General features: G+C 42.8%; 1 protein-coding gene across 9 annotated transcripts in view; it reads left to right on the top strand.

Annotated features, from left to right (window-relative positions):
- mapk10 (mitogen-activated protein kinase 10) overlaps nucleotides 1-15,826 on the top strand; it is a 165,041-nt gene that overhangs the window by 132,612 nt on the left and 16,603 nt on the right. For 7 of the 9 annotated variants that reach the window (XM_024012640.3, XM_024012639.3, XM_024012646.2 and 4 more), the window contains 3 exons: nucleotides 4,593-4,775; nucleotides 8,570-8,694; nucleotides 10,050-10,076. In XM_024012640.3, the coding sequence (XP_023868408.1) occupies nucleotides 4,593-4,775; nucleotides 8,570-8,694; nucleotides 10,050-10,076 (335 nt within the window). The remainder of the gene's footprint in view (nucleotides 1-4,592; nucleotides 4,776-8,569; nucleotides 8,695-10,049; nucleotides 10,077-15,826) is intronic. The other 2 variants (XM_024012642.3, XM_024012641.3) reach the window with 1 other exon arrangement.

Here is a 15,826-nt window from a genome sequence, read left to right as displayed (position 1 = left end):
GGTAGGCAAGTAGTAGTAGTAGGAGAGTAGTAGTAGTAGTAGTAGGTAGAGCAGTAGTAGTAGTGGTTAGCAAACAGCAGCAGTAAGTAGTATAGTAATAGAGTAGTAGAGCAGCAGCAGTAGTAGTAGTACTATTAGTAGTAGTAGCAGTGGCAGCAGCAGCAGTAATAGCAGTGGAAGTAGTAGTAGGAGTAAGGAGTAGTAGGTAGGTAGTTGCAGTATGATAAGAAGTAGTAGCAGCAGTAGAAAGTAGTAGCAGTAGTAGTAATGGTAGTAGTAGCAGTAGCAGCAGCAGCAGTAATAGCAGTAGGAGTGGTAGTAGTAGCAGTAGTAGCGTAGTAGTAGTAGTACTATTAGTTAGTAGTAGCCGTAGTAGTAGTAAATAGCAAGTAGGGAGTAGTATTAGTAGTAGCAGTAGTAGCAGTAGGATAAGTAGTGGTAGCAGAAGTAGTAGAAGTAGTAGCAGTAGGGAGTAGTAGTAGGAACATTAGTAGTAGTAGTAGCAGTAGAAGTAGTAGCAGTAGAAAGTGTTAGTAGTAGAAGTAAAGTAGTAGAGTAGCATTAGGAAGTAGTATTAGTAGCAGTGTAGTAGTAGTAGTAGTAGTAGTAGTAGTAGTAGCAGTAGTAGAGTAGATAAGTAGTAGTAGTAGCAGTAGTAGTAGTGACAAGTTTGTAGCATTATAGTAGTAGCAGTAGAGTAGTAGCAGTAGAAGTAGAAGTAGTATAGTAGTAGCAGTAGTAGTAGTAGTAGTAGTAGCAGTAGAAGTAGGATAAGTAGTAGTAGCACTAGTAGTAGCAGTAGTAGTAGTAGCAGTAGTAGTAGCATTAGTAGTAGCAGTAGCAGTAGAAGTAGTAGCAGTAGAAGTAGTAGTAGTAGCATTAGTAGTAGTAGTAGTAGCAGCATTAGTAGTAGTAGCAGTAGAAGTAGTAGCAGTATAAGTAGTAGAAGTAGTAGCAGTAGAAGTAGTAGTAGCAGCAGTAGTAGCAGTAGAAGTAGAGCAGTAGGATAAGTAATAAGTAGCTAGTAGTAGTAGCAGATAGTAGTAGATAGTAGTAAGTAGAAGTAGTACAGTAGAAGTAGTAGTAGTAGTATTAGTAGTAGTAGTAGCAGTAGAATTAGTAGTAGTAGCAGTAGAAATAGTCGAGTAGTTAGTGGTATTGGCTGTATAAGTAGTCGTATTAGCAGTATCGGTAGTAGTAGGCAGTAGACGTAGTTAGTAGTAGCAGTAGAAGTAGTAGTAGTAGTAGTAGTAGTAGTAGACAGTAGTTGTAGTATCAGTAGTATCAGTAGTAATAGTGGCAGTAGTAGTAGTAGCAGTAGCCGTAGTTGTAGTAGCATCAGTGGTAGTAGAATCAGTTAGTTGTAGTTAGGAGTAGCAATAAGTAGTAGTAGTAGTAGTAGTATGTATCAGTAGTATTAGAGTAGAGGTAGTAGTAGTAGTAGTAGTAGTAGTAAGTAGTATAGTAGATAGTAGTAGTATAGTATCAGGAGAGTAGTAGGAGTAGTAGTAGTAGTAAGTAGCAGCAGGTAGTAGTAGTAGTAGCAACAGCAGCAGTAGTATAGTAGTAGTAGTAGGAGTAGTAGTAGCAGCAGTATAGTAGTACTATTAGTAGTAGTAGCAGTGCAGCAGCAGCAGTAATAGCAGTAGAGTAGTAGTAGGCAGTAGGAGTAGTAGTAGGAGTAGAGTAGCAGTATGATAGTAGTAGTAGCAGTATAGCAGCAGTAAAGTAGTAGCAGTAGTAGTAATGGTAGTAGTAGCATGTAGCAGCGAAGCAGCAGTAATAGCAGGAGGAGTGTAGTAGTAGCAGTAGTAGCAGTAGTAGTAGTACTTATAGTAGTAGTAAGCGTAGTAGTAGTAATAGCAGTAGGAGTAGTATTAGTAGTAGCAGTTAGTAGCAGTTCAGGATAAGTCAGTGGTAGCAGAAGTAGTAGAAGTAGTTAGGCAGTAGAAGTAGTAGTAGGAAGATTAGTAGTAGTAGTAGCAGTAGAAGTAGTAGCAGTAAGTAGTAGTAGTAGCAGTAGAAGTAGTAGTAGTAGCATTAGAAGTAGTATTAGTAGCAGTGATAGTTAGTAGTAGTAGTAGTAGTAGATAAGTAGTAGTAGTAGCAGTATAGTAGTGACAGTAGTGTAGCATTTATAGTAGTAGCAGTAGAAGTAGTAGCAGTAGAAGTAGTAGTAGTAGCAGTAGAAGTAGTAGTAGTTAGCAGTAAGTAGTAGTAGTAGTAGTAATAGCAGTAGAAGTAGGAGAAGTGTAGTAGCACTAGTAGTAGCAGTAGTTAGTAGTAGCAGTAGTAGTAGATTAGTAGTAGCAGTAGCAGTAGAAGTAGTAGCAGTAGAAGTAGTTAGTAGTAGCATTAGTAGTAGTAGTAGTAGCAGCATTAGTAGTAGTAGCAGTAGAAGAGTAGCAGTATAAGTAGTAGAAGTGTAGCAGTAGAATAGTAGTAGCAGCAGTAGTGCAGTAGAAGTAGAGCAGTAGATAAGTAATAGTAGCAGTAGTAGTAGTAGCATTAGTAGTAGCAGTAGAAGTAGTAGCAGTAGAAGTAGTAGTAGTAGTATTAGTAGTAGTAGTAGCAGTAGAATTAGGTAGTAGTAGCAGTAGAAATAGTCGTAGTAGTAGTGGTATTGGCTGTGTAAGTAGTCGTATTAGCATACGTATGTAGGGTAGTAGCAGTAGACCGTGGTATATGAAGTACGTGGATGATGATGTATGGAAGTAGTAGCGTGAGTAGTTGATGCGAAGGTATCAGTAGTAATAGTGGCAGTAGTAGTAGTAGCAGTAGCCGTAGTTGTAGTAGCATCAGTGGTAGTAGAATCAGTAGTTGTAGTAGGAGTAGCAATAGTAGTAGTAGTTGTAGTATCAGTAGTATTAGGAGTAGAGGTAGTAGTAGTAGTAGTAGTATCAGTCGTAGTAGGAGTAGTAGTAGTAGTAGTATCAGTAGTAGTTGTAGTAGCAGTAGTAGTATTATCAGTAGTAGTAGTATCAGTAGTAGTAGTAGTTTCAGTAGTAGTAGTAGCAGTAATAGCAGTAGTAGTAGTTGTAGTATTATCAGTAGTAGTAGTAGTAGTTTCAGTAGTAACAGTAGGAGTAGTATCTGTAGTAGTAGTAGTAGTAGTAGCATCAGCAGTATCAGTAGTAGTAGTTGTATCAGCATTAGGAGTAGTAGTAGTAGTATTAGTAGTAGTCGTAGTAGTATCAGTAGTAGTAGTATCAGTGGTAGTTGTAGTAGTAGTATCAGTAGTAGACGTATCTTTAGCAGTAGTAGTAGTAGTAGGATTAGTAGTAATAGCAGTTGTAGTAGTAGCAGCAGTAGTAGTAGTAGTAGTAGTAGTAGTAGTAGTAGTAGTGTCAGTAGTAGTAGTAGTAGTAGCAGTAGGAGTAGTAGTAGTAGCAGTAGTAGTAGTAGTAGTAGCAGTTTTAGTAGTAGTAGTAGTAGCAGTAGTAGTAGTGTCAGTAGTAGTAGTAGTAGTAGTAGTAGTAGTAGTAGCAGTTGTTGTAGTGTCAGTAGTAGTAGTGTCAGTAGTGTCAGTAGTAGTAGTGTCAGTAGTAGTAGTATCAGCAGTTGTAGTAGTAGCAGTAGTAGTAGTATCAGTAGTAGTAGTAGTAATAGTAGTAGTATCAGCAGTGGTAGTGTCAGTAGTAGTGGTGTCAGTAGTGTCAGTAGTAGTAGTGTCAGTAGTGTCAGTAGTGTCAGTAGTAGTAGTAGTAGCAGCAATAGTGGTAGTAGTGTCAGTAGTAGTAGTGTCAGTAGTGTCAGTAGTGTCAGTGGTAGTAGTAGAAACAGTAGTAGTAGTAGTAGCAGTAGTAGTAGTGTCAGTAGTAGTAGTAGAAACAGTAGTAGTAGTAGTAGCAGTAGTAGTAGTGTCAGTAGTAGTAGCAGCAGTAGTAGTAGTAGTACTGTCAGTAGTGTCAGTAGTAGCAGGGTCAGTAGTGTCAGTAGTATCGGCAGTAGTGGTGTCATTAGTGGCAGTAGTATCGGCAGTAGTGGTGTCAGTTGTGGCAGTAGTAGTGTTGCCAGTAGTGGCAGTAGTATCGGCAGTAGTGGTGTCAGTAGTATCGGCAGTAGTGGTGTCAGTAGTGGCAGTAGTAGTGGTGTAAGTGGTGTCAGTAGTAGTAGTACCAGTAGTAGTAGTAGTAGTAGTATCAGTAGTAGTAGTAGCAGCAGTAGTAGTAGTAGTAGCAGTAGTAGTAGTAGTGTCAGTCGTGTCAGTAGTGTCAGTGGTGTCAATTGGATCAGTAGCAGTAGTAGTAGTTTCAGTAGTAGTAGTAGTATCAGTAGTAGTAGTAGTATCAGTAGTAGTAGGAGCAGTAGGAGTAGTATTTTTTTATTTTCTTTAACGTTTTTTTAACTAGGCAAGTCAGTTAAGAACAAATTCTTATTTACTTTGACGGCTTACCGGCCTACCAGTAGTAGTAGTAGTAGCAGCAGTAGTAGTAGTAGTAGTAGTAGTAGTAGTAGTAGTAGCAGCAACAGTAGCAGTTGCAGTTTAAAGCCTATGTACAGTGTAACAGTTTGGGCCAGGGTGCTTTGCCAGGCCAGGGTGCTTTGTTGTCCAGGTTTGTTGTGTTTCTTCCTTAACCCCTCCCTCTCAGATATTGACCAATGGAATAAGGTGATTGAGCAGCTGGGCACGCCTGCTCCAGAGTTTATGAAGAAGCTGCAGCCCACCGTCCGTAACTATGTAGAGAACAGGCCCAAATACGCAGGCCTCACCTTCCCCAAGCTCTTCCCCGACTGCCTCTTCCCCGCAGACTCAGAGCACAACAAACTCAAAGGTGAGTCAATGAAGTGGCGGTTCTATTCTATTCAATTCTATTCGGTTCTGCTCTGTTCTATTTTGTTATTTTCAAGAAGGCATTGTGCAGCATGTGTGTGGAGACTAGAGATTGTTTGTGTCTGTGAGTGTTGTACAGTGTGTCAATGTGTCTGTGTGAGTTGTACACAGAGTCAATGTGTCTGTGTGATAAAGGCATATATATTTTATGTGATTGTAATCTCATCATACTGAACTGGCTTTTGGCTCACGAGGGGCAGAATAAGTGAAGTGATATACTGTAACTGAAATTGACTAGGGTGACAGTCACTCCCTTCAGTGAAATTCATTTAGAGGAAGAGGGTTTATAAGACGTCATCCACTACCTTTCCATCTACATTTCCAGAGAAATCATATTCATCATATCATGGTATTCCCAGGAAGTATTTCTACAGGAGGCTTCCAGAGAAAATAGTTTACAAAATCCCAGGAGGATAACAGGCTATATTGGAAGAAGACAGATTTCTCCTAAATATAATGACATCTGCCTGGTACCGCGGCTACATCAAAGCCATGCAGTATGTCTGGGAAGGAAATTCACATGAATGACTCAGGAGCCCTCCTGCTGCCTCCTGTCTCCTGCCTCTTGCCTGCCTCCTCCTGCCTCCTGTCTCCTGCCGTCTCCCGCCTGCCACCTCCTGCCTGCCGCCTCCTGTCTCCTGCCTTCTGTCTCCTGCCGCCTCCTGCCTGCCGCCCTCTGCCTCCTGTCTCCTGCCGCCTCCTGTCTCCTGCCACCTTCTGCCTCCTGTCTCTTGTCTCCTGCTACCTCCTGCCTGCTGTCTCTTGTCTCCTGCTACCTCCTGCCTGCTGTCTCCTGTCTCCTGCCTCTTGCTGCTACCTGCCTCCTACCTCCTGTCTCCTGTCTCCTGCTGGCTCATGTGTCCTGTCTGTTGCCTCCTGTCTCTTGTCTCCTGTCTCCCGCCTCCTGCGGCCTGCCTGCTACCTCCCAGCTCCTGCCTGCTGACTGCCTGATCCCTGCAGAAAACAGACTGAAGGAGAAGAGAGGGGCTGCTAGAGGAATACACCCACTGAGTTAGAGCTGTGTTATAGCGGCTGTGTCAGATATACTAGAGGAATACACCCACTGAGTTAGAGAGGACATAATGGTTACAGTCACAGCCAGAGACGGAAGGAAAGGTGTAGTGTTAAAGTGACTGTGTTAGAGAGGGAGTGTGTTAGAGAGGGAGTGTGTTAGAGAGAAACTGCATTAGATTGATTCACTACTGAGCTGAGCTGAGCCAAACCGACCAGAGATGTACTGGGCTAGCCTGGCTAATGCATCCACCATAGTTACTGGAACTGTACTGGAAAGAACAATGTCAAAATAAAATATTTCAGCTGGAACAGTATATGCTTGGGTTCGGCACGATAGTGTGATAAAAGGGTATGAGAGCACTGTTTACGTAGCTGTACTGGAGGCTAGGTAGGAGCCTGGGAAATCCTGTTAGGACTAAAGCTAGTGGAGCCGTGGTCTTTGGTTACACTGCATGCTGAGAGAGCTGCTATGCTAGAGATAAGGAGTGACTCAGAGGAGGGAGCGTCTGAGCCGCCATTTTGGAGATTGCTATGGCTTGCCTATAGCTACTGGCATGGTGATGCAGCACAGTGTGGGGATGGTTATGAGGGGAGGTACAGTTCAGCTCGTCTGACTGCTGCTAATGGACTATTTATAGTGAGTCAGACTGTCAGGGCCACACGAGGGGTGGAGGGAGGGATGAAGGGATGGGGGGAAGGATGAAGGGAAGGGGGAAGGATGAAGGAATGGGGTGAGGGATGGATGGAGGAGGCGTGAAGGATGCAAGGATTGGGTGAGGAGGAGGAAAGGGACTGGTGGCGGATGTGGGGATGGGAGGGAAGGGCTGTGGGACGGATGGAGGGGATGAGGGGCTGTGGGGAGGATGTGGTGGAGGAGTGGAGGCTGTAGGATGAAGGGAATGGAGGGGCTTGGAGGATGGAGGCTTTGGAAGGGATGAAGGTGTAGGATGGTGGGAGGGAGGGATGGCTGTGGGATGATGGAGGGATAATGATGAAAGTGGAGGGATGGATGGAAGGATGGTGGAAGGATGGGTGGTTGTAGGAGGATGGAGGCTTGGGTGGGAGGAGGAGGCTGTGGGAGGGAAATGGGTGGGAGGGATGTGGATGGATAGAAGGATGCGTGGGAGTGATGGAGCGGATGGATAGAAGGATGGTGGAGATGGAGGGCGTGGGAGGATGGAGGATTGGGTGTTGGAGGATTGTGAGGGATTTGGATTGGGTGTGTGGGAGGGAGTGGGAGGATTGGGCTGTGGGAGGAGGAGGGATTGGGTTGGGAGGGATGGTGTGGAGGATTGGGGCTGTGGGAGGATGGTGGGAGGGATTGGGGGTGTGGAGATAGAAGGATGGTGGAGGATGGAGGGAGGGATAGAAGGATGTGTGGAGGATGAGGATGGATAGAAGGATGGTGGGGATGGAGGGATGGATAGAAGATGGATGATGGAGGGATAGAAATGGTGGAGGGATGGAGATATAGAAGGATGGTGGAGGGATGGAGGATGGATAGAAGGATTGTGGAGGGATGGAGGGATGGATAGAAGGATTGGATGAGGATGGAGGATGGAGGGGGGTGTGGGAGGGATGGGTTAAGAGTTTTATTGCGAACTGAACAGTTTCATTATTAGTACCAAGAGCAAACACAATGATTCATCATGATCATGTTTGTTATTGTGAATTGCATCTAAAAGAATATTACATTTGTAATTTAAGGCTAATACAAATAGTTGTAAGAGTATTGTAATTCATAACCTTGAGAAACCAAGTAGGTTACTAGCAAAGCTCTCTTTCTCTCTTCTGACATGAGATTGAATGTCTGAGTTTGAACCATAATATTCCCTGAGTGTTAAGCCTTGACTGTGGTGCTATGGAAACAGAAGAGGGAAAATCTTAAAGGAACAGTAAACTATTGTCTCACATGGAGACAATATGAGACAAAGTAGTGCACTACAGAGATGGGAGAGAGTGCCGTTTGGATGCACTTAATGTTTGATAGACAGTGTTTTATTGCTGATTGAGTTTCTCCTTCTCCTATTCTATCCATTTACTCGACCCACTCTCTCTGTCATCCTCTTCTCCTTCCTTGACTCTCCCCACTCTCTTGTCTCCTCTCCCTTCTTTGACTCTGACCCCACTCTCTCTGTCTCCTCTCTCCTTCCTTGACTCTGACCCCACTCTCTCTGTCTCCTCTCTCCTTCCTTGACTCTGACCCACTCTCTCTGTCTCCTTCTCCTTCCTTGACTCTGACCCCACTCTCTCTCTCTCTTCTCCTTCCTTGACTCTGACCCCACTCTCTCTGTCTCCTCTCCTCCTTCCTTCGACTCTGACCCCACTCTCTCTGTCTCCTCTCTCCTTCCTTTACTCTGACCCCCACTCTCCTCTGTCTCCTCTCTCCTCCTTGACTCTGACCCCACTCTCTCGTCTCCTCTCTCCTTCCTTGACTCTGACCCCACTCTCTCTGTCTTCCCTCTCTCCTTCCTTGACTCTGACCCCACTCTCTCTGTTTCCTCTCTCCTTCCTTGACTCTGACCCCAACTCTCTCTGTCTCCTCTCTCCTTCCTTGACTCTGACCCCACTCTCTCTGTCTCCTCTCTCCTTCCTTGACTCTGACCCCACTCTCTCTGTTTCCTCTCTCCTTCCTTGACTCTGACCCCACTCTTTCTGTCTCCTCTCTCCTTCCTTGACTCTGATGCTTCTCTCTCTCTCTGCTTCTCTCTGTCTCCACAGCCAGCCAGGCCAGAGACCTGTTGTGTAAGATGTTGATTATTGATCCAGCCAAGCGGATACAAGTGGACGAAGCCTTACAGCACCCCTACATCAACGTTTGGTACGACCCAGCCGAGGTGGAGGCGGTGAGTAGGAGGAGTCTGTAGCCAGAACTCTCTGGCAGCCTTATCAGTTAGTTAGTAGCCCTAGGTCAATCCTATAGCTTGGTACTTGTTTAGTTTGGGCTGTTTTCATCTGCCTTGTGTTTGTATTAGTGGTGTGTAGATATATTATTTTTCATGTTAAATTCCCCTCTCATATGGTTACTATAGGAACCATCCAGAGAAACATTTCTGTTGTTGTCGTTGTTGTTTAGTTTGCATCCCCTGCTTGCTCTTCATGGTTTGACCTTTTATGGCTATCCCTTTACCCACCGCATTTTATCTGGCATTAGGTAGTCATGGAAACATGTACGCATGTTACTGACTGTCGTGGTACTGTAAAGACATCTCAGTGGGCTCAACTGGTTGTTTTACCTATAGAAATATAATATATACTATGGTTTCTTTTTCTACGGTTTTACCTACTGGAATGTGCTTGATTTCCTCAAATAGAGCACAGATACAAAACACAGTCTCACTGCTCACTGCTTTGGGAGAATACAGTATAGTTCATTCTCATCCAGGAGCTGTGTGATAAGGATAGTTAATACCGGATAGTTAATACTGGATCATAAAGCAGGCGTTTCTTCAGGTGCGCTGGTTATGTACTGAAGTATAGTCATTCCCTTTCAAAGACCTTCGTCACTGTGGGATAATAGTGAGTTTGTGAAAAAAGCCATGTGCAGCCTGTCTCTTACTTGATGAAGGCTTTAGATGCATTTCACACCAAGTAGGCCTATCTGCCTATCTGCATAATGCAATACAGTGTGACATGGTCTTCTCTGAACCCAGTGAAGCAGACAGAACTGGGGTGCTGAATGAAAAGGGAACCTCTCTGTTTAGCCTGGAACCCAAACTGATACAATCTCTTCCCAATAGTGAAACGTAGTATATTAGTAAATTAGTTTGGATTTCAGCAGACGACTTTATGTGAAAGAGGTATACAAATATAGAGTATCAATGACTCTCATCAAGATCAATTAAGTAGATTTTAATCAAGTTTATTTTATTTTGTTATTTGCAATAAATCGCACACCTTCATTATAATATCTATGTTTGACAGTTGGAATATGCATTTTAAAGTATATTATTGTATGATATTGTGTCATATGTACATTTCATTTGTAGCATGTCTCATTCTTTTGTGAAAACATACATTTTACTTCATCAAAGCAAAAATGACCAAAAAAGTGACATCTTACTGTTTTATGATGGGATATTCTATATTGTTGTATTGGATGTGATATATAGATTATATTGGCCATCAATGGCATTACATTCTCCCTGAAACCAATGTACTGTTTTCTCCCCTCTTTATTGTTCATTTCATGCTGATGAAGGCCAGGGATCTCGTCCAAATATCAATGGTAAATAAAAAATGACTTACATCAAGAGAAATATATCTCCTATACATCATATATACAGCATTACAAACACGATATGACCAGATATGACCACATATGGCTTTACGAAACTGTATTTGGGGGTAGGTAGTCAAAACCCCATCTTCAGAACTTTTTCACTGACCAAAATTGAGAAATGTGTCATATATACTCTTAGAAATATAGGTGTAACCTAGAACCATAAAGTGGTTCTTCGGCTGTACCTGTAGGAGAATAACACGTTTGGTTCTAGTAGTGTACAGAATGGAGAGCATTACAAACATGATATGACCAAAATTGCACTATCCTAAGGAACCGTCATACCTCAGACAAAAAAAATATATAATGTTGTCAATCAACTATGACAAGCCACCTGAGTCTGACAACTTGGATGAAAAATTACTGAAGATGATAGTGGACGATATTGCCACTCCTATTTGCTATATCTTCAATCTAAGCCTACAGAAAAGCGTGTGCCCTGGAGGGAAGCCAAAGTCATTCCACTACACAAGAATAACAAAGCACCCTTTACTGGCTCAAAACAGCCGACCGATCAGCCTGTTACCAACCCTTAGTAAACTTTTTGAAAAAATGGTGTTTGCAAGATACACTGCTATTTCACAGTAAACAAATTCACAACATATTTTAGCATGCTTATAGGGAAGGGCACTCAACATGTACAGCACTTACACAAATGACTGATGATTGGCTGAGAGAAATTGATAATAAGAAGATTGTGAAAGCTGTTTTGTTAGACTTCAGTGCAGCTTCTGACATTATCGATCGTAATCTGCTGCTGGAAAAACAAATGTGTTATGACTTTACATCCCCTGCTATATTGTGGATCGAGAGTTACCTGTCTAACAGAACACAGAGGGTGTTCTTTAATGGAAGCCTCTCCAACATAATCCAGGTAGAGTCAGGCATTCCCCAGGGTAGCTGGCTAGGCCCCTTACTTCTTTTCAATCTTTACTAATCACACTGCCACTGGCTTTGAGTAAAGCCAGCGTGTCTATGTATGCTGATAACTCAACACTATACATGTCGGCTACCACAGCGACTGAAATGACTGCAACACTCAACAAAGAGCTGCAGTTAGTTTCAGAATGGGTGGCAATAAATAAACTAGTCCTCAATATTTCAAAAACGAAAAGCATTATATTTGCAACAAATCATTCACTAAACCCTAAACCTCAACTAAATCTTGTAATGTATAATGTGGGAATTCAGCAAGTTGAGGAGACTAAACTGCTTGGAGTAACCCTGGATTGTAAACTGTCGTGGTCAAAACAAATTGATGTAGTGGTAGCTAAAATGGGTAGAAGTCTGTCTGTAATAAAGTTCTGCTCTGCTTTCTTGACATTGCTATCAACAGAACAAGTTCTACAGGCCCTAGTTTTGTCACACATGGACTACTGCCCTGGTATATGGTCAAGTGCCACAAAGAGGGACATAGGCAAATTCCATTTGGCCCAGAACAGAGCAGCACGGCTTGCCCTTAAATTTACACAGAGAACTAACATCAATGACATGCATGTCCATCTCTCCTGGCTCAAAGTAGTGGAGCGATTGATTGCGTCAGTACTTGTCTTTGTGGAAGGTATTTACATGTTGAAAGCACCAAGCTATCTGTTTAAATGACTAGCACACAGCTTGGACACCCACGCATACCCAACAAGACATGCCACCCAGAGGTCTCTTCACAGTCCCCAAGTCCAGAACAGAATATGGGAGGCGCACAGTACTACATAGAGCCAAGACTACATGGAACTGTATTCCACATCAAGTAACTCATGCAAGCAGTAAAATCCGATTAAAATATAAACAGATAAAACTACACCTTATGGAATGGATTGTGGGGAGACAGACACAAACACGTATACGCACACACATGCTAACACACCCTCTACACACATGTACATTAATATTGTTATATTGCTGTATTATGGATTTTGTATTGGAGATATGTTGTGGTAGATAGTGTGTAGTAATGTGTGATGTACTGTTTTATTTTGTATGTAATTGCCTTAGTCCTGTATGGACCCCAGGAAGTGTAGCAGCAGCTAATGGTGATCCGTAATAAACAGAAACATACAGAATACTAACTCAATGCAGAGACGATGTGGCAGGATGTCTGTGTGCTGTAAATGTCTGTGTGGCTTTCTCCTCACTAACAGGAAGCAATATACCGTCTGGCTGCATCTATGAATACGGGAGCCATTTTTCACTGTAGAAGTAGTCGTTAATGTGTTGATGAAATTGCAAGAAAACCATGCTGTAGCCTACTGTACTCTGTCATATCGAGACAGAACGTCTATGCTATCTTATTGCAATCTTAAAATGTATGAAAAAAACTATAGATTTGATAAATGGGTTCGTAATACCACCTAAATATCCTCTGTGTTGTAGACATATGATAACATCTGGACAGTAGTCCTGTACAGTACACATGCAGCATGTATAGTACCTCGAGATTCGGCTGAACTTTTTCTCAGGCTCACCCTTTCACTTTGATTGATTGATACTCTGCTGAACAACTACCTACCAGTCTCGTGACAAATACTGAGTCCTTGGAAGCAGCCTGTAATGTTGTAGTCCAGTAGTGTACGTATGCATTGACCCGGACAGGACAGGAAGACCACGTCAGTGACTCAACCCACTCAAGTGACGCACCCCTCCTAGGGATGGCATTGAAGAGCACCCGTAATAGGGTCAGAGGCAGAGAATCCCAGTGGAGAGAGGGGAACCGGCCAGGCAGAAACAGCAAGGGCAGTTCGTTGCTACAGAGCCTTTCCGTTCACCTTCACACTCCTGGGTCAGACTACACTCAATCATAGGACCTACTGAAGAGATGAGTCTTCAATAAAGTCTTAAAGGTTGAGACTGAGTCTGCGTCTCTCACATGGATAGGCAAACCATTCCATAAAAATGGAGCTCTATAGGAGAAAGCCCTGCCTCCAGATGTTTGCTTAGAAATTCTAGGGACAATAAGGAGGCCTGCGTCTTGTGACCGTAGCGTACGTGTCGGTATGTACGGCAGGACCAAATCGGAAAGATAGGTAGGAGCAAGCCCATGTAATGCTTTGTAGCAGTAAAACCTTGAAATCAGCCCTTGCCTTAACAGGAAGCCAGTGTAGAGAGACTAGCACTGGTGTAATATGATAAAAATGTTTGGTTATAGTCAAGATTCTATCAGCCGTGTTTAGCATTAACTGAAGTTTATTTATTGCTTTATCCAGGTAGCCGGAAAGTAGAGCATTGCAGTAGTCTAACCTAGAAGTGACAAAAGCATGGATGAATTTTTCTGCATCATTTTTGGCCAGAAAATTTCGGAATTTTGCAATGTAACGTAGATGGAAAAAAGCTGTCCTTGAAACAGTCTTGATATGTTCGTCAACAGAGAGATCAGGGTCCAGAGTAACGCCGAGGTCCTTCACAGTTTTATTTGAGACGACTTTACAACCATCAAGATTAATTGTCAGATTCAACAGAAGATCTCTTTGTTTCTTGGGACCTAGAACTAGCATCTCTGTTTTGTCCGAGTTTAAACGTAGAAAGTTTGCMGCCATCCACTTCCTTATGTCTGAAACACAGGCTTCCAGGTAGGGCAATTTTGGGGCTTCACCATGTTTCATCGAAATGTACAGATGTGTGTCGCATAGCAGTGTCAGTTAACATTATGTTTCCAAATGACATCACCAAGAGGTAAAATATATAGTGAAAACATTAGTGGTCATAAAACGGAGCCTTGAGGAACACCAAAATTTACAGTTGATTTGTCAGAGGACAAACCATCCACAGAGACAAACGGATATCTTTCCGACAGATAAGATCTAAACCAGGCCAGAACTTGTCCATGTAGACCAATTTGGGTTTCCAATCTCTCCAAAAGAATGTGATGATCGATGGTATCAAAAGCAGCACAAAGGTCTAGGAGCATGAGGACAGATGCAGAGCCTCGGTCTGACGCCATTTAAAGGTAATTTACAACCTTCACAAGTGCAGTCTCAGTGCTATGATGGGGTCTAAAACCAGACTGAAACGTTTTGTATACATTGTTTGTCTTCAGGAAGGCAGTGAGTTTCTGCGCAACAGCTTTTTCCAAAAAAATTGAGACGAATGGGAGATTTGATATAGGCCGATAGTTTTTTATATTTTCTGGGTCAAGGTTTGGCTTTTTCAAGAGAGGCTTTATTACTGCCAATTTTAGTGAGTTTGGTACACATCTGGTGGATAGAGTGTTAGGATTGTGTATTGGAGGCGAAGTCAGGTGCAAGAGAGCAGAGTGTAGTGAACAGGCACACCTTTTATTCCGGTCCAAAATGACAGCACAAAGTAACATAAAATGTGCCCAAACATGGAACATAGACAAAAAGTAATGTAACAATATCCACAATATCAAAATACACGTAACACAAACAATCTTACACAAAGACATAATGGGGAACAGAGGAATAAATACATATGGATACATGAAAAATGGAGCGGCGATGGCTAGAAAGCCGGTGACGTCGACCGCCGAACGCCGCCCGAACAAGGAGAGGAGCCGACTCCGGAGGAAGTCGTGACATAGAGAGCCGTTTATTATGTTCAACATAGGAGGGCCAAGCACAGGAAGCAGCTCTTTCAGCACAGGAAGCAGCTCTTTCAGTAGTTTAGTTGGAATAGGTATGCAGCTTGACGTTTTAGAGGCGATGATTATTTTCATCAATGTGTCAAGAGACATAGGATTAAAAAACTTTAGTGTCTCCCTTGATCCTAGGTCCTGGCAGAGTTGTGCAGACTCAGGACAACTGAGCTTTGTAGGAAGACGCAGATTTTAAAGAGGAGTCCGTAATTTGATTTCTAATGATCATGATCTTTTCCTCAAAGAAGTTAATGAATTTACAAGTGAAAGTCATCCTCTCTTGGGGAATGCTGCTTTTTAGTTAGCTTTGCGACAGTATCAAAAATACATTTTGGATTGTTCTTATTTTCCTCAATTAAGTTGGAAAAATAGGATGATTGAGCAGCAGTGAGGGCTCTTCGATACTGTACTGTCTTTCCAAGCTAATCGGAAGACTTCCAGTTTGGTGTGGCCCCATTTACGTTCCAATTTTCTGGAAGTTTGCTTCAGGGCTCGGGTATTTTCTGTATACCAGGGAGCTAGTTTGTTATGACAAATGTTTTTTGGTTTTTAGGGGTGCGACTGCATCTAGGGTATTGTGCAAGGTTAAATTGAGTTTCTCAGTTAGGTGGTTAACTGATTTTTGTACTCGTCCTTGGGTAGGTGTGGTTAACTGATTTTTGTACTCGTCCTTGGGTAGGTGGAGGGAGTCTGGAAGGGCATCTAGGAATCTTTGGGTTGTCCGAGAATTTATAGCACGGCTTTTGATGATCCTTGGTTGGGGTCTGAGCAGATTATTTGTTGCTATTGCAAACGTAATAAAATGGTGGTCCGATAGTCCAGGATTATGAGGAAAAACATTAAGATCCACAACATTTATTCCACGGGACAAAACTAGGTCCAGAGTATGACTGTGGCAGTGAGTAGGTCCGGAGACATGTTGGACAAAACCCACTGAGTCGATGATGGCTCCGAAAGCCCTTTGGAGTGGGTCTGTGGACTTTTCCATGTGAATATTAAAATCACCAAAAATTGTGATTTGCCATGACTACAAGGTCCGATAGGAATTCAGGGAACTCAGTGAGCAACGCTGTATATGGCCCAGGAGGCCTGTAAACAGTAGCTATAA

Source organism: Salvelinus sp. IW2-2015, linkage group LG20, assembly GCF_002910315.2.
Source record: "Salvelinus sp. IW2-2015 linkage group LG20, ASM291031v2, whole genome shotgun sequence".
Classification (NCBI taxonomy): domain Eukaryota; kingdom Metazoa; phylum Chordata; class Actinopteri; order Salmoniformes; family Salmonidae; genus Salvelinus; species Salvelinus sp. IW2-2015.
Note: the sequence above shows the minus strand (reverse complement) of the source record. Positions and strands in the feature narration are given on the sequence as shown.